Source organism: Aulonocara stuartgranti, assembly GCF_965226115.1.
Source record: "Aulonocara stuartgranti genome assembly, chromosome: 6".
NCBI classification, from domain to species: domain Eukaryota; kingdom Metazoa; phylum Chordata; class Actinopteri; order Cichliformes; family Cichlidae; genus Aulonocara; species Aulonocara stuartgranti.
In genome coordinates this window covers 3,338,203-3,365,670 of record NC_138944.1, presented here as the reverse complement: position 1 = coordinate 3,365,670, position 27,468 = coordinate 3,338,203, and the positions used below count along the sequence as shown (strand labels likewise).

At 41.0% G+C, this 27,468-nt stretch overlaps 2 protein-coding genes across 5 annotated transcripts; both read right to left on the bottom strand.

The window, feature by feature from the left end:
* Window positions 1-69: 69 nt before the first annotated feature.
* LOC309708578 (elongation factor 1-alpha 1) lies at window positions 70-10,501 on the bottom strand. Of its 2 annotated transcripts, none has more exons than XM_082536748.1 (8): window positions 10,406-10,501; window positions 5,714-5,868; window positions 5,357-5,536; window positions 4,381-4,677; window positions 3,935-4,085; window positions 2,051-2,307; window positions 1,730-1,964; window positions 70-710 (listed from the first exon to the last, which is right to left on the bottom strand). In XM_082536748.1, the coding sequence occupies exons 2-8, from the start codon at window positions 5,855-5,857 to the stop codon at window positions 586-588; spliced, it is 1,389 nt and encodes a 462-aa protein (XP_082392874.1). In that variant the 5' UTR covers window positions 5,858-5,868; window positions 10,406-10,501; the 3' UTR covers window positions 70-585. The 2 variants fall into 2 exon arrangements, with proteins under 2 accessions (XP_082392874.1, XP_082392873.1); XM_082536747.1 differs by lacking the exon at window positions 10,406-10,501 and adding an exon at window positions 9,475-9,589.
* An 84-nt stretch (window positions 10,502-10,585) lies between these two features.
* On the bottom strand, window positions 10,586-26,502 carry LOC309708577 (NACHT, LRR and PYD domains-containing protein 3-like). Of its 3 annotated transcripts, XM_082536744.1 has the most exons (10): window positions 25,837-26,025; window positions 23,868-24,115; window positions 18,965-20,588; window positions 18,216-18,560; window positions 16,703-16,864; window positions 15,676-15,846; window positions 15,324-15,539; window positions 15,047-15,220; window positions 12,381-12,554; window positions 10,586-11,567 (listed from the first exon to the last, which is right to left on the bottom strand). In XM_082536744.1, the coding sequence occupies exons 3-10, from the start codon at window positions 20,569-20,571 to the stop codon at window positions 11,552-11,554; spliced, it is 2,865 nt and encodes a 954-aa protein (XP_082392870.1). In that variant the 5' UTR covers window positions 20,572-20,588; window positions 23,868-24,115; window positions 25,837-26,025; the 3' UTR covers window positions 10,586-11,551. The 3 variants fall into 3 exon arrangements, with proteins under 3 accessions (XP_082392870.1, XP_082392871.1, XP_082392872.1); XM_082536745.1 differs by lacking the exons at window positions 23,868-24,115; window positions 25,837-26,025 and adding an exon at window positions 26,445-26,502; XM_082536746.1 differs by lacking the exon at window positions 16,703-16,864 and having other exon boundaries at window positions 25,837-26,026.
* Window positions 26,503-27,468: the final 966 nt, after the last annotated feature.

Here is a 27,468-nt window from a genome sequence, read left to right as displayed (position 1 = left end):
CATCAATAAAGGAAATTCTACAGATGTTTTTTGGTGGTTTTGATTTGAATGAAATGAGGAGCAGAGAGATAATGTTTAAACACCTTTACTTGTATGAACGTAGAATCACAAATAACAGCGGTTAAGGTGAACTTAACAGTAACATTTATCAGAGCTACTTGGAGGGAGTTTAAGTTGAGCAAAGTGCGAGGCACGGAGAGTTTCTCTAAGGTGCAAACATGCAAGAAGCTGATCTACCTCAGGCTAACAAGTTTATCTTTTTGTTAAAGCTACAACACAGAGCTTACATGAACGAAGAGCTGACAAAAGAACGCGTCTGCCTCGTCACTACGATTGTCGTCTAGATCCACGAGAAGCTGAATCATTAACTTCAACAGGCAGAGAACTGTAACGCAAACCTATTGTGTTCTGCTGCAATAAAACCTACATAAGACGAGCACTAACAGCGTTTTGGTTAGTTTTTTTCCTTCGTCTGCTTTTGCGATGCATTGTGATAATAGACCAGACGCTGACTATGGAGTGCAGAAGGGGCGGGGTGTGTCTTCGGCCATGGTGAGCGTTTGGGGCAGCAGCCCAGCACAACGTTCATTTGGCCTTCTGCGCCTTCTGTGCCGATTTGGTGATCTTACCACTCGTGGCGGCTTTCTTTTCCACGCCTTTGATGACGCCCACCGCCACCGTCTGACGCATGTCACGGACAGCAAAGCGCCCTGAGGAAGAATTATTGGTAAAAAATGTGCATTAACATACAGAGAGGAGGTGACCTAAGTATGTGTCAAGAGATTTTTGTTTTTATATAATTTGATCAGCTTCATGAAATGTGTTTTCTGTTGTTTAAGCAATCTAAATGTCTATGTGACTTTTCACCTAATAACTTAGTGATGAACTTATTCAGCTACTAAAACCACTTCCTGTTTTTCTTGAGAACAAATGTAGAAAGGGGAAATAACCCGTTGCTTTGGGTTTGTGCAGAGTCAGAGTGACGTTGTTATTTTTACACACACACAGACATGTAACAGGAATCCAGGGATATTTAGCTTTTTTTTTTTTTATTGTTTTAGTCGTCTGATAGAAAAATGTCACGCATGACAGACGATCCTCTGATTCAGAAGTTGTGTTCTCCCTAACGGGCAAATTTTATGATTTTAAAATTGTTTAACTTCAGCTATCCATAACTGTCCATTTATGTTCACTGATTAAATAAAGCAGTGAAGACAGACTAGAAGGTGGAGAGAGAGAAGATGCAGCACTTCGACCATGTGGTATATGGTCACCTGTGCCCCCACCCTTTCTTTCTGTGCTGCTGGATAGACAGGAAGCTATCGAGAGTGCTGCTTCTCTCCAAAAAATAATTTAAAAAAATTTTTTTTAAATATTTTTTTTAATATTCACCTATATGATCAAGTTTAGAATATCCATTGAATTTATGCAAATAATAAATTTGGCATTTTAAGATATATTTCTGTCCTTTTCACCTTTATTAGACAGTGACAGATAACTGTGGGGTGAATAGAGAGATTATTTGAGCTGGAATCGAACCCAGGCATCTGCAGTGGGGACAAAGCCTTCAGTACATGTTGTTCTACAGGCATCGCCAATAATCTGGTTTTAGTTTGAATTGAAAACTAATTTCTTACTGTCAGTGAGAGTAAAGTTTGGATAATTCACAGTCAAATAAAGCTAAAATTTAGATCCACAAAATCCAGTTTCAGGATAAAAAAAAACCTACCGAGCGGCGGGTACTCAGAGAAGCTCTCCACACACATGGGCTTCCCGGGGATCATATCAACAATGGCGGCATCTCCAGACTTCAGGGACTTGGGGTTGTCCTCGAGCTTCTTACCAGAGCGACGGTCAATCTTTTCCTTCAGCTCAGCAAACTTGCACGCAATGTGTGCAGTGTGGCAGTCCAGCACGGGGGCATATCCAGCACTGATCTGACCAGGGTGGTTCAGGATAATCACCTGCAGGGCAGCAGACACAGGTATTATTTGTAAACCTGGAGAGGAACAGAAGGAAGGATGTGCATTTCACACTACTGACAGCACACCTGAGAAGTGAAGCCAGCTGCCTCCTGTGGCGGGTCGTTCCTGCTGTCTCCAGCCACGTTGCCACGGCGAATATCCTTCACAGACACGTTCTTGACGTTGAAGCCCACGTTGTCACCGGGCAGTGCCTCAGTTAGGGCCTCGTGGTGCATCTCCACAGATTTCACCTCAGTGGTCACATTGACGGGGGCAAAGGTCACCACCATGCCAGGTTTTAGGATGCCGGTCTCCACTCGACCCACGGGTACAGTACCGATGCCTGGAGGAGAGGCAGGTTAACAACTTTACAGCTGTGTGGAAGACCTGCATGGATTAAAGTCGTATACTTCTAAGCCTCAGCATTTAGGACAGAATGAACTAGAGATGGACCGATCCGATATTACGTATCGGTATCGGTCCGATACTGACCTAAATTACTGGATCGGATATCGGAGAAAAATAAGAAATGTAATCCGATCCATTAAATATCACGAAAGCACCTCACAAAACTTGCAACACGCCGTAACTCACCTCAGAACGTTAGCACGTCGGAGCAGTATGCATCACCTGATAGAGCGGCTGTGGCATGCGGGACCTGTCGGTGGTCTGGATAGCATTTGGAGCTTCGCTAGCAACCCGGCATTTCATCTCCACAAAGTTATCCCGAGAGAAGTAAAGCAAGTGTGTAAGTCCATCTCTGAATGTTTGTAAAGCATTCCTGCATTAAGCTTAACAAACGATATATGGAGCGACTGCCTCTCCTGCTGCTGCTTCAATCATGAAACTGCTTAACGATCAGCTGATCGGCTTTTCTGTCGCGAGTCCGTGTCTCTAGTTTGCTTTTGGCCCACTTTGCACCAGAAAGAGGAAACCAGCGGCTGAACAACAGCAGCACGTTTAAGCTTGATCAGCTGTTGTTAGAATTTATTTATTATTACTTTCTACTCGAGGATCTTTTGTAGCTGACGGCTGGTAACTGTGCAGGGGCGGATCTAGCAAAGTTTAGCCAGGGGGGCCGATAGAGCATTAACAGGGAAAAGGGGGCACAAAGACATACTTTTCTTTCTTATTCTCATTTAAAATGTCTAGCTTTTAATAAATAATTATCTGACACCCAAAGTTTTAATTTGATGTAAAATGAATAGAAGTCAATTACTGTATATAGTAACTATTAAGTCTAATATATATACCCTAGTAAGCTATAGTACTTTTTCCTTTGGGAAGGTACCATCTGTGCAGTCTGCAATTTTGTTGGAGAAAGATGTTGAATCTATTTAATATTTCTTGAAAAATAATTGATTTCTGTGCATTTTTTTTTCACACTGCATCAAATTAAGGTTGGTTACGTCGATTAAGCATCATGAGGTGGAGCGTGAGGGGTGGTTCCCTATTTTTTATTTATTTATTTTTGTTGTTGCTGGGAGTTGGAACCCTGTTAGTTAGGCTGCTTAATATTTATGCTAAGTACTCTTTAAAATACCAGAATAGGGAGGATGGTGTAGGTTTAAGTTTATTAGATTGATCAGTATTGCTGAACTATGAAATATTTTTTTTTGCATACAGGTATAACAGAATAGCTTTAGTGTAGTTGTTGTTTTAAACTTGAGTATGAAGTTATACAAAATGCAGCAAGATATTTTAAAAAAACAGTTTTGTTGATTAAAAAACACTATATCGGATTCATATCGGTATCGGCAGATATCCAAATTTATGATATCGGTATCGGTATCGGACATAAAAAAGTGGTATCGTGCCATCTCTAGAATGAACCAAAGGGAATTTCTTCAGACCTCATTCAGCTCAGCTGTTTTTATCACAAGGTGATCTCATTCCTATTTTCATACATATTCTGGAACAACCAACACTTCAGCCAAACTTCACAACACATTTCATCCTTACAGCCTCACCTCCAATCTTGTACACGTCCTGCAGAGGCAGGCGGAGGGGCTTATCGGTCGGACGCGTCGGAGGTTGGATGGCGTCCAGAGCCTCGAGCAGTGTGGTGCCTGAGGCACTTCCATCTTTACGGTTGATCTTCCAGCCCTTGAACCAGGTCATCTGTGAAGGGAGAGAAGCCCACATGTCTGCAGCTTAGCAAGAAGGAGTGATAAGATGTGAATGTTAACACCAGATAAATTCTGAGCTAGAATTTTACACCCAGAAGCCATTTGCCAAAGCTGAAGAAGGAATGAGGCGCTAACTAGCAGGCATTAGACCTGTAAGCATGTTGGAGTATTTTTACCCAAAAGCTCATTCTTTAATAGTTATAAAACCTTATATTATTTTAGACGTGTAACTCCCTGCTAGTCTCAGACAAATAAAAGAGTCATAGCTGGTCTCATGGCAGTCTCACGTTAGGGCTGGGCTCCAGCATGTTGTCCCCATTCCAGCCAGAAATGGGTACGAAAGCCACGGTGTCAGGGTTGTAGCCAATCTTCTTGATGTAAGTGCTGACTTCCTTCACAATCTCCTCATAGCGCTTCTGGCTGTAGTTGGGCTCAGTGGAATCCATCTTGTTGATGCCCACAATGAGCTGTTTTACTCCCAGGGTGTAGGCGAGGAGGGCGTGCTCACGTGTCTGCCCGTTCTTTGAGATGCCAGCTTCAAATTCGCCCACGCCCGCCGCCACAATCAACACAGCACAGTCAGCCTGAGGGGAGGGAGACAGATGTGAAAACGTCTTTCCACCTTAAGTTTCTCCATCAACCATTTCTCTCATGTTATACTCTTCTACTTATTCTAATGCTACTAGCTACAGTCTTTCCCACGTTTTTGAATCCTTCTGAGATTCCATTCGCCTTTGGGTTAATGGAGAAACACCTCACTCAGTTCAATTACCCTTCTTGTACCAGCGATTCTAGAGAGGATCTCGTCCCATGCTTGGGAGTAGTCCATTCCAAGCATTTAGGACAGAAGCTGATGATGGTGGTCATCGTCTCAATCTGCACAGTTGTATGTGTAGGGTAAAGGACTACACAAACAGTATAATCGTATCTCTGACTGACCCTGCACTAAACTCAGTTAGGTGTTATTCAAAGGTATGGAACAGTTGTTGTTTTACTTTCTATATAATTGTGTGACACTGTGGAATTTGTTTTAAATTTTCTACTGTTTTTTTTTTGCATCTATTTTATTTGCTATGGACCCGTGTGTGTCTTAAATAAAGTGAAACTAAACTAAACTATGATCTCTCTGTGAGCTCAAGAACAAGGAATGTCATCACCAGCTGAGATCAGAGATGTTGGAGTTTTTCTCACTGAAAGATCTGCAGAGGAAAAACTTATAAATGGCATTTAACACGAGCACTTAAGAAGTCCACTGAACTGTACCTGTGAGGTCCCAGTGATCATGTTCTTGATAAAGTCCCTGTGCCCTGGAGCATCAATGATGGTGACGTAGTACTTGCTGGTCTCGAACTTCCAAAGAGAAATGTCGATGGTGATGCCACGTTCACGCTCAGCTTTCAGCTTGTCCAGCACCCAGGCATATTTGAAGGAACCCTTTCCCATCTACAAGGTGTAAAAGGTAAATCAATAAGACTGATGACCGAATATTTTTTGTGGACTTGTAATAAAAAGATGAGAATATTATCCAGAGTAGGAGACAAGTAGACCGAAAATAGGAGTTAAATAGCAGAAAAATTTCAAAATGATCTTTTTTTGAAGTAAGAACAACATGAGTCATACCTCTGCAGCTTCCTTCTCAAACTTTTCAATTGTCCTCTTGTCAATGCCACCACACTTATAGATCAGGTGGCCGGTGGTGGTGGACTTGCCTGAGTCAACATGTCCAATTACCACAATGTTGATGTGGAGCTTCTCCTTCCCCATCGCTGCTCACTCTGACAACAAGACAAGAAACGGATACAGACTTGGGTCATCTCCATAAAGGGAACAGCAAAAGTAATGCAAAGACACAATTATAATTTTTATCTTGATTTCTTTGTTTTAACTCTGGAAGCCAAACACTCAACTGAAATTAAAATCTGAAAAATTAAACAGCCTGAAAATTGTCTCTCATTTAAACCGGGTGTCAGAAAAATGAATTTATCAGCAGAGCTTTAAAACATATTTGAGCCTCATAAAGAAGGTGACAGATCCCATTAAAATGAAATTGGCCAATCAACATTATTGACAATTGATTTGGCCACTCCTAAAGTCCCTTCTCTCTGATAGGTTTATTTTTTTGAGTCAGACCAATACTAAGTTGGCCACACAACCTAAACATGGCTGCATTAAACCGCTTGAATCAAAGTTCAAAATCTCCACTTCAGTCACATCTTGATTGCTTGATATACCCTGAACTGATATTTGGATCCAAATGGCTTTGTAATATAATGTGTTGTCCTCAGCTTGATTAAATAATCTTTCACTTCAGCTCTTTGGACAGCTTCACACAAGGGCTGTGCGATATGACCAAAATCTCATATCCCAATATAAGACATTTATCGTCCCGACAACGTTATGTATCACAAAAATTTTACATTTTCTGTAAATTCTGTGAATCTCGGGCAGCTCGATTTGCGTGAAGTTTTTTTTTTTTTTAGCTGGTCGTGTACCTAGAGTCAAGTGTTTGGACCGATGCATGAAACTACATTTTTAGACATTTTCTTTGTGACTATTTATTACACGGCGTGCTGCGGGGAAAAGCCTGTTCTGACGTTTGATTCTAAGGTTTATTTTTTAGCACCTGACGGCTCTTTTTTGCTTCTCATCCGTACTCCTTCATGTGATTCAGTTTATTTTGAAAAAATCTCAACAGGATCTTCAGCTTTATTGTGAAAGGTTTATGTAGAAAATAAACAAGCGGACGACGGAGCCACGCAATGGTTTTACGGTCGTTGTTGCTAACGTCAACGCATAAAAACAGTCGCTTCTCCGTCCGTAGCGTGGTTATATTAAATATAGGAAAAAGAGAGAACTTTAAGAAATTCTACAGTGACTATCAAAACAATGAAAAAATATTGCCATAAACAGTTTGTTTTGCAACACCAAGAAACAAACGAAAGCGTAATATATGCAACGATTGACGTTTTCATATCATCATCTGATATATATCGCTATATCAAACAGCCCTACTTCACACATAATGTGTGTGTGAGGAGAAAAAAGGAGATACCAATGTGACTGTACCTGACATCATCCTGCAGCAGCCTAATGACTCACTGTAACCAAAATAAGTCTAATGCAAATAAGTTGGATGAATAACTCCAACACATTATTTATATTTGATGGTGTTCATACCGAGCTTGTTATCATTTATTACTTCGCTAATAAATTCAACAAATGTATATTCTTGGATCCATTAACTTTTCACTTTTAATTTACAGAGTTATGGAAGCTGTTTATATCAAGCCTGATTTTATCTCACATATAAACAAATGAGTCCTCACAGGGAGGATTACAGATTATTAATGCAAAACAGGTATTGGATTAAGCAGATACCTTGGCTGTGGGCATCTGTATCGGAACTGGAAAAAGCCAGATCAGTGCACTGCGTTGATGTATGGAGGGCAAATTATAAAACTGTGCCACTGTTCAAATACTTGTGGATTTTATTGTATATAAACAAGAACTGCTTCTCAAATGTAGGTTTCAGCTTTTATGCTCCTTATATCTGGAACAAACTCCCAGAAAGCCTCAGATCAGCTGAAACACTCAGTTTATTTAAATCCAGGTTGAAGACTCACCTATTCTCAGCTGCATTTGAATAAAGCACCAAATCCACACTTTTAAGCTTAAATTTCAAAACTTGCACTAACTACTGATCTTATCTATTTCTGATTTTATCTGTTTTGATTTTATATACTGTTTTGTTTGTTTGTTTGTTAAGTGGGTTTAGAGCTCTGGGTAGCTCCCCAGCTGGGTCTAGACTGGGTCTAGAGAGTATTTTAAATTCAGGGAATTTAAAATAGAAAGTAGCTCGTCCACAGAAGGACTGGTAGCTCCCCTTACGATAAGGGTTCAGATCGCGCGAACAGGTGTGAAATGTGTGTGTTTAGTTAGTTTGTTTGTTTGCTTGTTTTAATCAATTTTAAATCATGCTTTTTATTTGTTTTTGTTTCTAATGTCTCTGTAAAGCACTTTGAATCACCTTGTTGTTGAATTGTGCTATACAAATAAATTTGCCTTGCCTTGCCTCCGACAAGCCTTTCTGCTTTAATCTGTCCTTACTCTGGTGCTATGAAGGCATGTCCAGGAAATGCTCTCATAATTATTCCTTATTAATTTAACTAAGAAGATGCACCTCACCTGCTCTCCTATGACCACAAATACTGTACTGTACTTCAAATATACACCATTCTTTGCACAGTAGGAGTATTTCAAAAGTGAAGCATTTGGGTCAATTCAATTTCAATTCAGTTTTATTTATTTAGCAACAAAACAACAAAAGTAGCCTCAAGGCGCTTCATATTGTGAGGAAAAGGCCCTAAAGTAATACAGAGAAAACCCCAAAAATCACCAACAGTGGAAATGTGCACAGTCCTTTATTTTTAAAATAGACTAGACTCTCTAACCTATTTATGTGTTTGTCATTCTTTTCCTCCCCATTTCTTCTGTGTAGCAAGAAGAAAATATAACCTGGCACTATTTTTAACAAAACATCCACTAAAACAAGGCACAGTAATTGACTTATTCATTAACTATTTAATGAATTAATTCTGGTAAAAACCAAATTGCAGTTTAAGTGAACTGTTAAAGTACAAACTGTCGGGTATTTTTTTCAGTTCAGATTTCTTTTCAACAATTATACTTTTTTGGCAATATTCTCAATTCATTTACATTTTCTCCTGTCACGTGACCTTATCAATTGGGTCCCTTTTTCGTACCAAGTGGTTTAAACTACTATTAGGGCTGTTACAGTTCTTGAATATTAAATATTAGTGTGATATTAATGTATAATAACAACGGATCTAACATTAATATCACATTTAATGGTGGCCTATAAAATACTGGTACGCCCCACTAAATGGCTAAGAGGGATTTTATATACTTTTTACACTGTACTTAATAAATATGGGACACTAAATAATTAATTTAGTGTACCTGTTAAACTTGAAAACATTTTCTTTCCAAGCCTTTATTTATGTATTAAACCCGAGTTTATTTACAGCATAGCACATTAGGTTTTATATTAAAAAAACAAAACACATTTGTACTATTTCACACCAAGGCTCAGACTGGCATATAAATATAGAATGCACGAGTTAGTTACATAATAAAATAAGTTAATTTAATAATAACAAGCCGGTTAAAAGTAAAGCTCATATTAGTTTGCTTCTATTATGACAAAATTTACCGCCCTACGAGCTAACAATAAGCTAACGGGATTTCCCGCTGGTATTTTGAAAGTTTACATTGAAATTTAAACAGAGACATATCCAAATTAACAATTAGAAATATATACATAAAACAAAATAATACACTAGCTCCAACCATCACCTTACCTTTTGTTTTCTGAGGCTAAACAAAATTTAGTTAGCTAACAGTAAGTCTGATTAGCAACACCTGCACTACTCCCTCACAAGCTAAGGAAGTGTCTTGCGCATGGGCAGTTCAGCAGATTTAGAAGCTTGCAGACTAAACCAAGGTTATTATAGTCAAATAGACAACAAATGAACTACCAAAAAAAAAAACAAAAAAAATTGTTGGAATGAACCTAAACTTTTATTTTACTGCATAAACCGGTGGTTATTTAAATATATAAGTGTCTGGGAGGGGTAAGGGGGTAAATACTGCATTTACTGTTCTGTTCGTTTAGCAGGCTATGAAAGGAAAATGTTGGCATTTGCCAAAATACACAGTAAACTGAGCTAACATCAGAGCACAGCAGCCCATACACTCAAGACTCGTGCACTTCAAAATGAAGCCCCCCAATCTTACAAATCTCATCCAGCTCATCAGATCGGACGTAAAAACGTGTCATTGCAGGACATTTCTGTGCGACACTGCCGCAACGACCAGGCGGTGGTCATGAGGCTGCAGACCTGCACTAGAGACGCCCGCATGTCCCAGGAGTCACACAGTTATTACACAGCACTATTTAGCTGTGGCAGCGCGATGTTGCTGATGAAGATGATGGTGTGGCCGTTGGGGAGCAATGTCTGTGCGCTGAAACTGCGCCATCCGGGCCTACCCAGCCCCCCACGCCCCTCTGTACTTTTTGGTACCTCTCTCCTTTATCAAATTACCGTGACATGGAAGCCAAACAACATTCAAGCCTCACTGTCAGTGTGATGCAATTACATAACAACCATCACACACAGAACACACATGAAATCCCCATCCATCTGCGGAGGATTAGTGAAGGATGCAGGAAAAGAGCGCAGCTTTTTGCGCTGGAAAACACCCTGAAAAACATCCCAAAGCCTACCCTACCTTCAGCCGCGGGGCGCGCTCACTGGACTGCGGTGAAACTGGAGATGCTGCCGGTGTGATGCACCGACACCGACACAAACACAGAGCTGCTGTGTCAGGTGGCGTCACACGCGTCACTCTGTGAAACAATGAGCCGCTAGATGGCGCTCTGCTGCAACAGAACAAATTAACCGGCACTGCTTGTTTCAAAAATAGAGGCATTTATTGTGTGCGGTTTACAGAGATGAGGTCAGTTCTGCTGATGCATCACATTCAAGAGGAAATAAACAAATAAAACTGCATGGATATGTAAACAGTGAGTGTGACTGGGTGACCAGGACACCGTGCCAAATGTTGAGAAAATGCTCCACATTAATAGGCATCCAAAACCTCTGTTTTTGAACAGCTGTGAAAAAAGGCAGTGGAAGCTGTCCCATGGCTCTCCTGCAGGTAAACATATTACACCCAAGGTGGAAAATTAAAAGTGACCAGCTACAGTTTGGGCAGAATATGATAGAAACTCTCATAAATAACTAACTGATTAAAGTGATGGAAGATGATTCTCAGAGTGTTTTGTGACAACTTTTAATGTCACCCGAGTGTTTTATTATCACTCTGTTTAGCTTTAATTTAAGCCATTTCTCTCATTTTACCACATTTTGTAATGTGTCAGTGTTTATAACTTATGTGAAGTACCTTGTAACGCTGTTTGCACCAGCTGACAGAACGAACAGTTCAACAATTTCAATGTTACAGTGAAAAAAACGAGAATGTAGTAAATTATGAACAATATCGTATATAAAAATGTTAGCTTGTTTTTACACTTATTGTTTTTACTTGGCTACAAATGTCACATTCACGTGAAATAACTTTGTCCTTCACATACCACATGCCTCTCGGCATTAGCAACGTTTCATTTGTTGGAATATGGCCACCGTAACCAAGACGTGGGGCAATTCTTCTATGGCCCAGAAATAAAGTACTTGGTTAAAAAAACATTATATACAAAGAGGTAATAATGGAAAATTAAACATTTCGAATCTTTTAAAGCACATTTGGTATTTTTACACTATTTCTAAGTCAGAAACTCAAACTGAACAGAATTATGTGGTAGCCATCCAGTTTCTGCGCAAATAAGGAGACAGAGCCATTTGTGTCACTTCTTCTTCAGTCCACTGAGACGCTGGAAGATAAGATAACAAAAAAAAGGCACATGAATGCTTGAAATAAAGGGAGTGAAATTTGTTATGAATAGTGAAAAGATAAGGATAGAAATATACTGAAGGACAGTTGTGGGTCTTATTTTCCTATTTTGGGGGTGATGATTAACAGGAAACATTTAGTCATCACAATGTAACCCAAAGTGAGTTAAACTTCAGGGACATCAGTCAGTCCAGCCGGGAAGCAGAAACCGCTGGTGCCCTGTTCTCTTCACAGATTCAGATTCACCCTGAACACCTGACAGATGTGAAAGACTCTGGGATCTGTCGCATGTGCTCAGTGTAATCCACCATATTCAAGAAAATCAGTGTTGAAGCCGTGAATGTGAGTACTACCTAATGTTTACACTGCTTTAATGCAATCATGTGATACCTCAGAGAGAGACTTATAATTGGAGCCCATCAGTGGGGAAAATAACAACAACTTTAATGTGGAGCGTTGCTTTAAGCCATTACACTCCCACTGTTTCAGGGCTGTTGGTTAAATTACAGCATTCTTGCTCAACGTTGAATGAAAACAAACATTTCTGTGTTTTTTTAATAACAGACCCAAAGAGATGGAACAATAGTGCCCAGGTTTTAAAAATCTCACAATTTTTCTTTTGCACAGTACCATCTGAGGTCTCACGTTTTACAACTAAATAGAAGTAGAAACTATCAGTGTTACGATACTTAAATATTATCCGTTTTTCTTGGTTGTGAATGACCATCCAACAAGGCAAAAGCAGAAACCCACCTGCTCTTATCTGAGTATTTTTCACATCTTTGGTACTCACTCTATTGTCCTGAGTGCGTATTTGTGGTTCTTCGTTAGCTCCGCGAGTGCTCTGATTTCAGAGTTCTCGAGCCTGTTGCCCACCAGATGCAGCTCTGTCAGATAGAACGGGTTTAACTTCAGGGCTGAGGTCAGGAACTGAACACTCCTCGAGGTCAGGCCACAGGTCCTCAGTCTGAACAGAAACAGAAATACAGAACAGCTCAGTCTACCCCGACAGTGTGGGTCTGCAAACAAACATGCACATGCATTTACCCGAGCTCGACTCAGGTGCATCATTTGGTTATTAACAAATAACTTGGGCGAGTATTTTGTGTTCAAACATTAACAGGACATGTTTGTTATCACTTCTGTCATTTGAGCAATAACTGCATAAATTCAAGGGCAAATCAAAAAATTTGTTACTCTTTATCTCATGGAGACGGTGACACACAGTCTCTCCAGTGCACGTCTTTTGAATTAAGAGGAGCTGCAAATTCTATTTGACTTATATTTCAACTTGTCAACATGTTTTGTTATAAATACAGATCTGAACATCTGGGTGCATTACTGGGCTCACAGTCGACTGTGCTACAAAAACACTAACTTAGCAGCACATATGTGTGGAAGTATTTAAGGTCTCGCCCATTTGTGGAGAGTGGAGTGGGCTAATATCATCTGAAGGTTAAAGCCACAAAGAGACGAAAAAAAAATCATTTGAGGAAAAAAAGTACAAATTTATAAAAGAACTATGCAAAATTTCAAGAGGGAAACTTTCATTAGTCGAGGAACAAAATTGCTTCACTTTACACCAGGGGTGGGGAACTCCAGGCCTCAAGGGCTGGTGTCCTGCAGGTTTTAGATATCACCTTGGGTCAACACACCTGACTCAAATGATTCCCAGGCCTCCGGAGAACTTCAAGACAGGTTGAGGAGGTAATTTAGCCATTTAAATCAGCTGTGTTGGACACATCTAAAACCTGCAGGACACCGGCCCTCGAGGCCTGGAGTTCCCCACCCCTGCTTTACATGGTTAAATGGGTAAAAGATTCACTTATTGCAGGGGTGGGGGAACTCCAGGCCTTGAGGGCCGGTGCGGATGTGAATTCTTTCCAACTTTATCCTGAAGTGTGACAATGAAAAACTGTTCAACTATTTTTTTCCATCATAAATGTTTGTGTTTTTTTATTTTATTTTTGTAACATATTTGTGAGGATTTTTTTAACATATATTTGTAAATTTTAATTTTGTAGACTTTTCACATAAACTGAGAACCTGAATTTTACTTCACTGGTTCTAAGCCAGTCTTTCTCAAACTGTGGGATGCGTACCACTCGTGGTACTTGGGCTCTCTCTGGTGGTATGCGGGAAAACTCCTTTTTTTTTAAAAGATTAAATAATATACGATTGTGGAGCTATGCAAAGACAACACAAGAGTTCCCGAGGCTCTTCTGGGAGCTGGGTCAGCCAGAAAACGTCTCCCTGAGCGTGAGTCCTCTATGAAGAGCAGCCTTTCCTTATCGCCAGTGTCACGGCCACTAGAGAGTGCTGGTGGGCTCATTTCCCTGGGCCTTAAAACTGCAAAGGCGGCACTGCGTTGTCACACTGACGGTAAAAAGCACAGCCCTTTTCGGCAGTGCTGCCGTGCCACGATCCCAGCCACCATCGATGTGTCAGAGGCCCCCGGGAGAATCGGTGGGGGCGCTGGAGATGTCGTGGGTGAGTCGGAAACTATCGCCTGGATGCCGAAGCTCCTTGTAGGGTCGTGAAGCCAAAACTCCGGCAGCTTAACCGCCTCAGCAAAAGTTCAAACGTACAGCTCTGTTATCACTTCCAACATAAATGAAGACAGAAAACTAAACAGCAGTGACGTTTGTAGGTTACTGAAGTCGGGCTAGTCTGGTATATAATGATGTGCTGCGTTGTGGCTAGCTACACAGCTATGGTTAGCACAATATAAACACAGTGAAGCTGGAGGATGAACGCTAACTTTTTTCCACTCGATAAAAGTTAACGTGAGGGTTCCCGATGGTTAGAGACAAATGCAATCACAGGATGCTGTAAACGAACCAAACTTCAGTCAGGAGAACAACTGAGATAATCGTAAGGGTTGTAGTTACATCGTAAGGGTTTAAAAACTGAGCTTTAAAATGAAGAGTGGTAATAAAAACTGAGAGAGGCCAACAGTGATCACTGAGTGTTTTTAGGGGCTTGTTGAGATTAAATATAACAAGATACAAAGCATTAAAACATGTTAAATACACAACAGCCTTAATAAATGCAGAGTAGTTTGGACCTGGAAGCAGGATTCATCAGGTCATTATTTAAAGACTGGATATCCCACCTGCTGTGAATGTTTTATTGCAGTACAGTTGTTATTATTATCACTTGTCACATCCTGTTTATGACAGTTAAATAAATAGCATTCATAAGAAATAAAACTGTCTCGTGTAAACTGTATGTGGTGTTAAATAGGCCTATACTACTGTACTTTAATGTCCGTCATAAGGGTGGCACTTCAACAGCCATATATTTTATGAGGTGGTACTCATTGTGAAAAGTTTGAGAAGCACTGATCTAATGTGCCACTGCAGATACAGCCCATGTGTTGACTCGTTTAACTTTATTAGAAAGAGGGTTTTTTTGTTGTTGTTTTTGTAAACATAGTATAAAAGTTTAATAACTTACGACAGTTTCTCAAGTTTGCACTGCGGGCTTTGGAGTCCGATGTAGAGTTTCTTCACTCCCTTATCTTGAAGGTTGTTGTGAGACAGGTCGAGCTCGCTGAGAATGTTCGCCTTTGACATCAGTCCAGAGGCGAGTTCTGCACAGCAGCTGTCAGTCAGACTGCAGTAACTCAGGCTGAAAGGAAGCAAAAAGCTATGTTACAGCAAGCTTTTCTTTCAATCAAACTGAGCCCACGCTGTCATTATGAAGTCTGGTTAAAAAAAAAAAAAAGATTCACTTCAGAGTTTTCAGGTGGCTCAAAGGATTCATTAGGCCGGGTGAAATTTCTTTCACTCCTTTGTCTCCGATGTGGTTCATGCTGAGGTCCAGGTCTATCAGCTCCACCGCCTGCCACTCGCCAACTCCCATCCAGCCATCGGTGAGCTGCGAGATTGAACAGAGGACCTTTGCCAGGTATCGACAACCTGCACCAGTGATTCCACATCGTGAAACACTGAGGAGAAATACCACAAACATGAATAATGTGTTAGGCCAAATATTCATCGATAATAAATGGATTAAAAATAAATCTTTGCCAGGATTTTTAACGTCTCTTTGTTTCAGTCAGTGTGTAATCAGGTCATGCTTACTTGAGTTTTTGGAGACTACACCACGCATACATGCCTTCGCAGATGATTTTAAACCCAGCATCTTTCAAGCTGTTGTTGCTCAAATTGAGTTCTAACAGAGTGCTCGTTTCACTCTTCAGAGCTTCCCCAATACTTTCACAGCTCAGCACGGTGAGGCCGCAGCAGTACAACCTGCCAAAGACACGAAAGACCATATGAGTGAAATCTATCAATTTATGTTGATAAGCAGCAGTTATCCATACATCTGTGGTGACAGACATCTTTCTTTTTTAAATTGGCTTTCTTGCAAAGTATAATGAAGTTACAGTCATAAATATGGGCTAAACATGCAGAGTTTTTGCTTTAATTATTGGCTGTAAATAAAAGATGGAAGCAGAAATGGCAGCCTCATTAGCTACATTATGGTACCATGATATTTTTGGAAGTGACCATATTTGGAGAGGGTGACATGCTAAGTTAGCGGCTAAAGCTTTGTTAACAAAGTGGAATAATAAACCGTATGAGCACAATATATACACTAGTTCCTGCCATATTATTTGTCAGATAATTGTATTAAAAGCTCATAAAAGGCACCAAAACACTGGAGAAATCCAGTTCAGTGACTGCAGTTAGTAGCTACAGTTACATCTGTCAAAGTAGCCACTAAACCTTAGCGGAATAAATTCCTCCAAACTCCAACTGTCCACAGAAGCCAAAAGATATTTTTGTTAGAAGGTTGTAAACATGGTTGTTTCTGCTTTAAAGCGGTTCTTTTTAACATGGTAGTCTATGGGGGCTGACTAGGCGTAAACGATCCGCTTTGGCGCACAAAAAAAGACACAAAAAAAAGAGGGGACTGTGTATAAAAATGGCTTAAATTTCCCTCGAGTTAATGTGATATTTGTGATCAACTCACTAAATCAAGACTAACCACACTTAAAGCCTACATTTATCCCATAAATCAAACGTGTCTATCTATGAACCCAACTTTTATATGCTTTGGTATGTTACTGGAAAAAGGACTTTCTGTAGATTAAGCCATACTTACTCCAACTTTTTTAGATACGATATGTCAAAATTGTTAAATATCTCATTGGCCCCCTCGTCTCCAATCCAATTGATGCTTAGATCCAACACACTGAGAGGGTTTATCAGCAGAGCTGAGCCCAGATCATAGCAGCCAGCCTCTTTAATGTCACACTGTGACAACCTATGAGTAAGAAATACAGACGATAAATACACAACATAATTTCATCTGTGAGGAATGGTTTTATCAGTGTCATTTTAATATTGTATGTGCACAGCTGTGAGTAAAAGGTGCAGCATTTACACTATCACTCCTTAAAGTATTCGAACTGCTTGATTTCTTTTGGGGGTTTTTCCTCAGTAACATATTATTAATGTTTTAAAAATGTTAATATCAAGATAAACATACAACATAAATACACAGGTATCCAGATCCATACAACCCTTTTAATTTATTTACATTTTTATTTTATTTAAAGATGCCACAAATTTAGCTTTACAATAATACAAATCGGTCTTTTACACCCAATAACTGAAACTAAAAGTAAAAACACTGATTTGGAATTTTTTGCAAAATTTGTTGAAATTTAAAACCTGGCCTGACTGATGTGCAGATGATCTCGGGGACTGACGACGGACGGATCGAAGAGCTCAGCAAACACAGTTTTTACCTCATTTCCTCATTAATTCATGATTCAACAGTCTGATGATGAGATTGTTTCTGTCTGTTGGTGTGATTTGAATTAGAGCGTATTGTGATGCTCATTTATGTCGTCAATTTTTTGTCTCACTGGGCGTGTTTGTCAGCGAGACCTATGACCTGCACTATGAAGCAAATTCAACGTATCCTGGATAGCTTCCATTATTTGGCTTCACTTATCCTAACATCATAAATCAGGCTAAGCAAATACATGAATGTGGTTATCAGCTCACTTAGGCAACTCAGGGTTATCAGTGTAGGTAAGGTCATGTTCACATGAAAGAGCCAAAGATCTGGTAGCATCAATGGTGTTAATGGACAGGTAAATCAGCTGCCAGGCAGAAACAGTAAGACAGGTAGTGTCGTTCTTTCAGCTGCAGTCCTGGTGGCATTTAACAGCCTGAGACGTGGTAAAGAATAAATAGAAAAAACCCAGAAATAAAACGGTAAGTCTTCTTCGCCTCCATGTAAACTGTACCAATGCTCATCAGGGAGAGACAAACACTTTAGATCCTATTAATCTTTGAGTTGATTGCTCACTAGGTGGTGATCTCTTATGTGGAACATAACCCATTATACCATAGCTTCTCCCCCCCAATTCCTTTTTCACTGTGGAGTATTTGTGATTTTTCCTGACTTATAAGTGGTCTGTGGGGACAGAGTAACTATCGGCTTTATGAATGATGAAGTATTTGAGGGTTTACTTTATGCAAAAGAAAAAAAACAACTTTTTTTGAGAATGTCATTGGGGTTTAAAATTAATCAACAAAATTAAGTCAGAAAAGCGTTAGGGGGTCTTGATAGAGAAACAACGCTTTACCATCTGAACACTTACTTTAATGTCTGCAGCCGGCAACTAGAACTTCCCAAACCATGCGACAGCAGCTTCAGCCCCCGATCTCCTATTCCATTGCTGCTAAGATCCAGCTCTTGCAGTATTTGGTGTTGCATCAGGCATTGGCTCAAATACTGACAGGTCTCTGCGGTCAGTCCACAGCCTTGCAGCCGAAGTATTTTCAGCCTGCAAGTCATACTGTTCAGGCCCTCTGCAAGTTCCTGGACTCCACTGGTGCTGAAGCTGTTGTACCCCAGATCCAGCTCCCTCAGGAATGACTCCTTTGAGCTTAAGACTGCTGCCAACGCTGGGCAGCTCTTGTCAGTCAGGTTGGAGAATTTCAGCCTGCAAAGAGGTAGAAGTTAATGACATCTGGCAAAGAGGGAAATATTGTATGTCCAGGCAAATGTTTAAGTATGTAGACAATGAAATAATTTTGCAGTTACAGCTCTGTGCACAATCACAGTGGGTTTTAAATCGAACCCCTGACACACTGACTTACAGCTTTAATTCAAGGGGTTTAACAAAAGTCCTGCATTACCTGAAGGAACACAGTTTTGTCATATGATGTGAGATAAAACATTTCAGTTCATTTAAATGTACGAATATGTGTGTAGCATCTGTACATACTGCCCTGTGATTGTGAACACTGCCTCTCGCCCTATAACAGCTTGGATCCAGCCTGGATAAGTGGTTAAGAAAATAGGCGTATGGATAAAATTCAGTGAATGCAGTAAGTACAAACTTACATGGCTTTCCTGGATTTGAAAATAGCTGGAATATTCTTGATGAGTTTGTCATCACATCTCACTGACACCTCCATCTCAAAAGTCTCTCGAATCCCTTCAAAAGCTCTGATCCTCTGCATCAAGTCTCTCCAGTGCATCAGTGAGAACCCTGGGATCTGAGAAACGCCATACCTCTGAAAGAACCTAACCTCCTCCTGCAACGCCTGACTGTCGTACTCCCGCAGGCAGTGAAACAGGATGACGGTGCTGTAGGACGATATCTTGCTCAGGATCTTCTTCTTGACATAGCCAAAGAGCAAATCTTTGGGTGGCAACAGCATGCGCTCCTTAATGAGGCCAAACATGAAACGAAGTAGGAGATCAGAGACTCCCTCATTATTCTCCAGCACTTCATCCACTTGATGCTGAATACAGGAGCTTAAATTCATTTTTTGAGCTTTGATGTCCTCCAGTTTGTAAGACGCAGCCAGGAACTCTTGAACACTCAAGTGGCCAAAGCGAAACACAGTGGTACCGTTCAGTCCCGTCTCCGTTCTCAAAACAAGCGGGAATGTTTCTACGAAAGATAAAGCTTCCTCGACACTTATCCCATTTCCTGAAAGGTCATCCTCATACATGACGTTCTGCACTCCCATCCGAAGCAGCGCCACCTTCTTCAGCTTGGTAAAGATAGGCAAGTGTTTAGCTTCCAGCGCACCGAAACCCAGATTGTAAATCTCAGTTAGACTCAAGGGATGCAATTTAAAACCCTTTTGCCCTTTTACGTGATCCTTTAAAGCACTTGCCATAATGGTGCAGATTGGAGGTATCTGACACAGGGAGTCCAGGCTCCTCAATATTCTCACGTGATTGATGGCTTTGTTGACAAGATCATCATCACCGATGACCATTCGGAAGTGCTGCTCCTTCTCTTCATCGCTGAATCCCCGCAGCTCCGTTTTTTTCAGCAAATAAAAGGGAGGTATTTGATACTCGTCTGAAATTCGAGACGTTACCCATATATGAGCTCTTGGGAGTAAATTTCCCCTGATTAGGTTAGTGACAAGACTGTCTACAGTTGATGCTTCAGAAACATCACTCACAGCTGGACAGTCAAAGTTGAGCTGGATTTGAAACTCGTCTAGTCCATCGAGAATGAACCACACCCCGTCGTCATTTAGGACAGATGCATCAAGCGCCTTCAGTTCAGGGTAAAATGTCTGGAGAAGCTCAATCAGGCTCAGTCTATCTTTCAGCAGATTCAATTCCCAGAAGGTGAGAGGAAACAGGAAGCTGATGCTGTGGTACCCCTTGTCCTTGGCCCAATCAAGAGCACAGCTCTGCACCATTGTGGTTTTTCCGACTCCGCTCACTCCTATAGTGATGACTGTTCTATTTCTGTTATGTTGACATTTGCACGATAAAATGTCTGCAAGTGGAGCGTCTGGAAAAAAGAAGCTCCTATCCAGGCGTCTGTACTCATGCTGGAAGAATTCAGGCTCTGTGTAGTTGTACCTGATGTCCTGATAGCAGAGCCTCGAAGGAAGTATTGAGCTTTTGGAAAAGGCTTCATCCAGGCTCTCATATTTGCTCCTCAGCGCAGCTTTGAGACAGGTTTGGAGAGCCATAACAATGGCAGATGCTCCTGAAAAGATGAAAAATCAGTGAGAAACATTTTACTGCAAAGTCAGTCCACAAAAACTCAGTCAGTGTCTCCCACCTGAAGGTTAAAAACACAGAAGGTTAAAAACACATTTAGGCCATAAAAACCCAACCAAATCAATTTTACACTCAATGCCAGTGCCACAATCACATTTTTGATCAGAATGCTTTTTTTATTACCAGCCTGAGCATCAATAAGTGGGATACGTCATGCTTTCAATAACAAAACAGGCCCAGTTTAATGTTTGTAACAAAGACTAACCAAGAGGAACAATCATTGTGACCCTGGTCTTTAGAAATTGAATGATCCAATGTTGAGGACACAGACAGCTGGAGACATGGCGCAGAGCAGTCATTCCTGTTTCACTCTGAAGTCGCTGCACAGGTGCTCTGTTGTAATCTACAGCTTCTACACACAAGGCTGCACAGTCACACAACATTTGCAGGCATGTGGATGTCTGTGAAGAACCTTGTGCACGCTGTCAAATGATAAAGTTTACTTCATTTGGACAGTCAGATTCATCTCTCCAGGTTGAGATGAAGGAAGCTAAACTTTATTTTTTAATTTAACACCACATGAGACTAAAACTCTTGGACTGCCATTCAGCTTTTAGTATTGAGGAATCTCTTTGGATGGCAATCAGCTGATTGACATTCACCTCAAGCACTAAAGACAGTTCATGTAGTCAAAACCTTTGGTACCCTGAATGTTTGATGTGTGCTCTGATAATTCACCTGATACATTTTTAAACAGAACATTTTGGGTAAACTTTCAGGAGTCATATCACCATGTGGGACAGGTGGCTCCAAACAAGGTAGATCATACTAAACGTCTCCCCTCTACCTGGATTTTCATACCAGACTTATCTTCTAGCCTCTAGCCTTCTTCAGTGCCAATGAAATTTTTCTACTATGACTATATTTTTACATTATGTAGCTTTAAAATGTCCCTATTGCCAGTCTTGGCAGCCGGGGGTCGGTCCGCCAGGGCCTCCGCTCCTGGCCGCCACCCGGCTCACAATGCACCCGACCCCTATGGCGCCTCCTGCGGGTGGTGGGCCTGCGGGAGGATGGGCCCATGTCTCCTCTTCGGGCTGTGCCCGGCCGGGCCCCATGGACTAAGGCCCGGCCACCAGACGCTCGCCCTCGGGCACCCTCCCCGGGCCTGGCTCCAGGGCGGGGCCCCGGTAACCCTATCCCGGGCAGGGTAAACTGTTCCCTCGATATTCTTTTCATGGGGGTCATGGGGGTCGCACTGGAGCGGTTCGCAGCCGAGTGTAACGCAGCGGGAATGAGGATCAGCACCTCCAAATCTGAGGCCATGGTTCTCAGCCGGAAAAGGGTGGAGTGCCCACTCCGGGTCGGGGATGAGTTCCTGCCCCAAGTGGAGGAGTTCAAGTATCTCGGGGTCTTGTTCGCGAGTGATGGGAGAAGGGAGCTGGAGATCGACAGACGGATTGGGGCTGCGGCTGCAGTAATGCGGACGCTGCACCGGTCAGTCGTGGTGAAGAGGGAGCTGAGTGTAAAAGCGAAGCTCTCAATTTACCGGTCGATCTACGTCCCTACCCTCACCTATGGCCACGAGCTGTGGGTAGTGACCGAAAGAACGAGATCGCGGATACAAGCGGCGGAAATGAGCTTCCTCCGAAGGGTGGCTGGCCTCTCCCTTAGAGATAGGGTGAGAAGTTCGGCCATCCGGGAGGGGCTTAGAGTAGAGCAGCTGCTGCTCCACATCGAAAGGAGCCAGCTGAGGTGGTTCGGGCATCTGGCAAGGATGCCCCCTGGGCGCCTCCTGGGCGAGGTGTTCCAGGCATGTCCCACCGGGAGGAGGCCCCGGGGCAGACCCAGGACACGCTGGAGAGATTATATCTCTCGGCTGGCCTGGGAACGCCTTGGTATTCCCCCGGACAAGCTGGAGGAGGTGGCTGGGGAGAGGGAGGTCTGGACCTCTTTGCTTAGGCTGCTGCCCCCGCGACCCGACCTCGGATAAGCGGATGAAGATGGATGGATGGATGGTAGCTTTAAAATCGAGAACCAATTAGGTGTTCAGATGTTCTCTACAACAGTTTAATATATCCCCTTAGACTTAGTGTTGGTTTTATAAATAATTGTAGAGAGCAAAAACTGTTACATTTAGAGTTTTTGTTGTTGACAAAGATTAAATGTATTTTTCAGGCCTTGATATGTGCATTTCCCTGTACTTATGAAGTCACGGGGACTGAAAAAGGCAGGTAGGTGACCAGTTTCAACTTCTATCAACTTTAGAGCTTGTAAGATATTGATAGGTAGAATGCAAAATGTTCACCTAAAACATTTGTCCCCTTTATGTGGAAACAAATGGTTTAATAAGATGCTAAGATTTACACTTAATACACCAGAGGGACAGCTCAGAGAGGATTCTTGTGAGGAAGGACATACAGGAGGTTGGTGAGACAAAGAAAGAAGCTAGGCATGAGGTGATGGGGGCAGATAACCCCCTGTGGCGACCTCTAAAGGGAGCAGTAAAAGAAGAAGAAAGAAAAATATCATAATTTAAGCATCGGAGATGCTGTTTCACAGAGCACTATTTGGAGTTTAGTGTGATAACTGCAGGCTTAACTGCATATCAACACTCATGTGAAAAACACGGAAAAACAAGCTGAAGTGAAATCATATAAACATTTCAAAGTAAAAACAGTAACGGGGCCAATACATCGTTGGAATCGGTGTTTCAGATGAAGATATGTTGTATGGCTCGCACTTTCTCGTGTTTTTTTGTTGCATTTTGTTCTGCTTGCTAAAAATAAATTCATTTTTTAGAAGTTACTCTCACTCAGCAGCAAATCAAACGCTTATTTTACCTGTTGCCTGATAATTATTTACTGTATTATTGATCTGCATATCAACAGTCACTGTAAATACCCGTGTAGCATTGCGCATGCTCAGTGATATAAGTTCTTGTTTCGGAAGTGCCCTCAATGTAGCGCGAATAGCTGAAAAGTTAAAAAAACAAAACAAAACAAAAAAAACAATAAGGAAACCTAACCATCGTTTGAACACATAGAAATGAACTTTAACTAAAATCGACCCCCTAGGGGGAAAAAAAAACACCATCAGCTGCTTTAACCCAGAATGAGAAATCGAAAGTAAAAACACCGGTGTTTGGCAAAAACCTCATCCAGCTGAACTGCAAGACGGGACTGTTGACTCAGCTTCATCTTGCATTATACTGACTCGTTCGTTTACGTATTAATTTACGTATTAACAAGCGAGCCAAACTCACCGAAGAAGCTACAGCACCTTTCTTTTCCACGAAGAGGAGATTGCGGCGTTCACGGCAGCATTGTGCGCAGAAGAAAACGACAAGAAAAAAAATACTTTCACTTCCTTAGGACCCGCCACAGCTGAGGAGCACGAATGGGCGTGAACCACAAAGCTGATATAATCTGGGAACGACCGCTCTCGGGACTCCTGGGTTTTTAGGGGGCGCTAGCTAGCTACTCCAACGCTTTTGCTCAAAACAACATACATCTCCCGAGTTCAGTTTAGTTCAGTTCAGTTCAGTTCATTTTTATTTCAAACATTTCAAACATGTGCCTTCACAATCATTACAAAATATCATTCCATTATTTGTTTGAAAAGGAGTAGGCTGAAGTATTTACTTATTTGTCCCTACCCCCTCAAGTTTTACCTCTCATTCATTTAATTTTTTTTTGTCTTAAATTAAACAAACAACATATGAAACATATAAACATATGAAGTAAAACAAAACATAACATACATAAATCAAAAACAAGAAATTAGCAAGCCCCACCACAGTATAGTTTCTTTCATATGAAAAATACAGAATGTGTATATTTGCAGATACACAAGTTATGGAAAAACAACAAACCAAAACAAAACAAAAAAACAAAAAAACAACCAAAAAAGAACCGCAACACCATTACCAGCAACATTACCATCCTGGGTTAACCCCGTTTTCTTCATTCTTATACTTATTTAAAATTAGGTTTTTATATTTTACTTTAAACTGTTTTATGTTTTGACTGTCTTTTATTTCTTCTGTTAGACTGTTCCATAATTTAACTCCTGCAATTGAGATTGACATAGTTCTTAAAGTTGTTCTAGCACTTTGTATTTTTAAATTCCATTTCCCTCTTAAGTTATACCCACCTTCTCTTTCTATGAACAATTTACAGATTTCTTTGGGAAGCAATTTATTTCTTACTTTATACATTATTTGCGCTGTTTTAAGCTTCACCAAGTCTTGGAATTTAATAGCTTGCATTTTGACAAAGAGTGCATTTGTATGGTCCCTGTACCCTACATTATTTATTAATCTAATGGCCCTTTTCTGTATTATAGTTATTGTTTGTGTGTTACTTTTGTATGTGTTTCCCCAGACCTCTACACAGTAGCTCATATATGGCAGTAGTAAAGCACAGTATAAAATGTGCAGTGCTTTCTGATCCAACATATGCTTTGCTTTTCCCAGGACGGCAATGCCCCGTGCCAATTTCCCCCGAACATAAGTAATGTGTGGCTTCCAACAGAGCTTGTGGTCAATGATCACCCCAAGAAATTTTATTTCATTTACTCTTTCTAAATATACATTGTCAACACATATTTCTACTTCGATGTTTTTCTTTTGGTTTCCAAACAACATAAATTTGGTTTTATCGAGATTCAATGATAATTTATTTATATCAAACCACTTCTTTAATATCGTTAATTCCTGTGTGATCATTTCCAAAACCTGTGGCAATTCCCCACCTGCACACAGTATATTTGTGTCATCTGTAAATATTACAAACTTTAAAATCTCCGATACTCTGCAGATATCATTTAAGTACATAATAAACATTTTTGGACCCAGTACTGAACCTTGAGGTACTCCACAAGCTATATCCATCAAATTAGATTTATATTCATTTATTTGTACATATTGTTGCCTATTCCCTACATAGCTTTTTAACCATTCCAAAACCACTCCCCTAAACCCGTACTTTTCCAGTTTTTTTAATAGAATTTCATGATTAACAGTATCAAACGCCTTCTTTAGATCTAAGAAAACTCCGAGCGCATACCTCTTATTATCCATACATTCCGTTATCTTTTCCATTAGATCTATCAGTGCCAAAGCTGTTGATCTGTTGTTTCTGAACCCATACTGACTATCTGTCATTAATTCATATTTTTCCACAAAACTGTCAAATCTTTTTATGAAGAGTTTTTCCAGTATCTTAGAGAACTGGGAGAGTTAAAGATCTTTATTCTGGTTTTCACTTCATTTCACACATAAGTGGCCATAACATTATACATAACTCCACTTTTACATCTTTATCGATTTTAACTACCTCAAAATACCCTTCTGTGAGTGTTCTGTGCAAGCTGAGCAACTTTCCCAGCATCCGCCATTTTGACTCCTGGCATGAAGCCAGCAGCAACGGGGACTTTAAATCAAGCGGTCTCCTGATGGACTCGCCTTCAACCACCACAACCAGCTCTTCTACAAACTTGCACCCTTCTGTTGTTGTTTAATAACCAATTCTAACAGCTGCCTGGCGTTTGTAAACGTATGCCCCGACGTAAAGCCTTAACAGCCAGGGTTAGGGTTAACCCTAACAACCCTAACCCGGAATACTAGTGTTTTATGGGGAAAAACAAGAAGGGAAATAAATAAGGAAATAAATGCATTTTTTAAATTCGTTAAAATGATCGCTGCTGTATTCCCGAAACCACTTCCGCCTTTTTTATTTCAATGTTTATTTATTTTTATTCTTTGTACAATCACATCCACATGCTCTCCCACACTGGCTCTGACATCTACCAACCCTCAGAGATACAGGACCTCTCTTACATTTCGTCGTGGATTCCAGACACCTGTGCTTCATCACCATAGCTGGACTGGCCATCGGGCATACCGGGCATTTGCCCGGTGGGCCGCTGGCGATTTTTTGTTTTTATGGGCCGATCGATTATTTTTTGGAAGGGTATAAATAATGAAAGGTGTTGGATTGGCCAATTAGTCATGATCGACTCTGGGCTGGACCAATTACAGCCGAGAAGGTCGGATGCACCCTCGCCCTTGTTTAGCAATCTTATAGACGAACTAAAGAAAATGGAGAACAAAACAAGGAAAGGAGGTGCAGAAAAAATTAGGGCCAAAAAGAAACAAGCCCTTCAGGCAGACGCTGCCAAATGTGTAAAAATAACTGAATTGTTTGGTGGTAGCTATGGCATAGCTTCCACAGATTTAGCAACATCACCAAGAGGCCAGCAGGTGGATAAGGGAAAGGGGAGGCAAGAGGAGGAGAGACCCAAGGCGTCCACCGGTCATAGTGGCAGAGGAACTGAACTTCAGGTAAGAAGTTATGACCAGGGCCCTGTTTCAGGAAGCCGGTTTAGAAAACTCAGAGTGAAAAACGATACTCAGGGTTGAGTAACCCCGAACTGTCCAACTCGGAATATTCGGTTTCAGAAAGGCTGATAACAATTAGTTCAATCAACGCGGAGTTGCTTTAACCCCAAGTTAAGCGCACGCACGAGGATACATAAAGCCCTGATTAGTGGAGCACAGATTAAGCGAGTCACCATGGAGACGGAGGGAAAGAAGGCGCGGTCAATTTTACAGCGCTTGAGGCCGAAATTCTGATGGCAGTATAGGGCTTTGGAGCGTGATGTCACGGGGGTGGGCTATAACATGCAAATTTTGCGGAAAAAAAGTAACACAGCCTCAGCTGCAAAAGAAAGGGAGCATGCATGGCAAAACATGGCCGACAGAGTCAATGCATGAGTGTTAATTTAAACATTGATCTAGGGATTTCCACCCATGTAACACGTTATTTTATTATATTTTATTTTATTTTTTATTTCATACATTT

Coding starts and splice junctions, on each gene's coding strand:
- LOC309708578 (XM_082536748.1), bottom strand. CDS start 5,857: ATGGGGAAGGAGAAGCTCCACATCAACATTGTGGTAATTGGACATGTT. Junction 4,086..4,380: donor TGCTGGAGCCCAGCCCTAAC/GTGAGACTGCCA, acceptor CTCCCTTCACAG/ATGACCTGGTTCAAGGGCTG. Junction 711..1,729: donor CTCTGAGTACCCGCCGCTCG/GTAGGTTTTTTT, acceptor ATTCTTCCTCAG/GGCGCTTTGCTGTCCGTGAC.
- LOC309708577 (XM_082536745.1), bottom strand. CDS start 20,571: ATGGCTCTCCAAACCTGTCTCAAAGCTGCGCTGAGGAGCAAATATGAG. Junction 15,847..16,702: donor TCGTATCTAAAAAAGTTGGA/GTAAGTATGGCT, acceptor TGTCTTTGGCAG/GTTGTACTGCTGCGGCCTCA. Junction 12,555..15,046: donor TGCAAACTTGAGAAACTGTC/GTAAGTTATTAA, acceptor GTTTCTGTTCAG/ACTGAGGACCTGTGGCCTGA.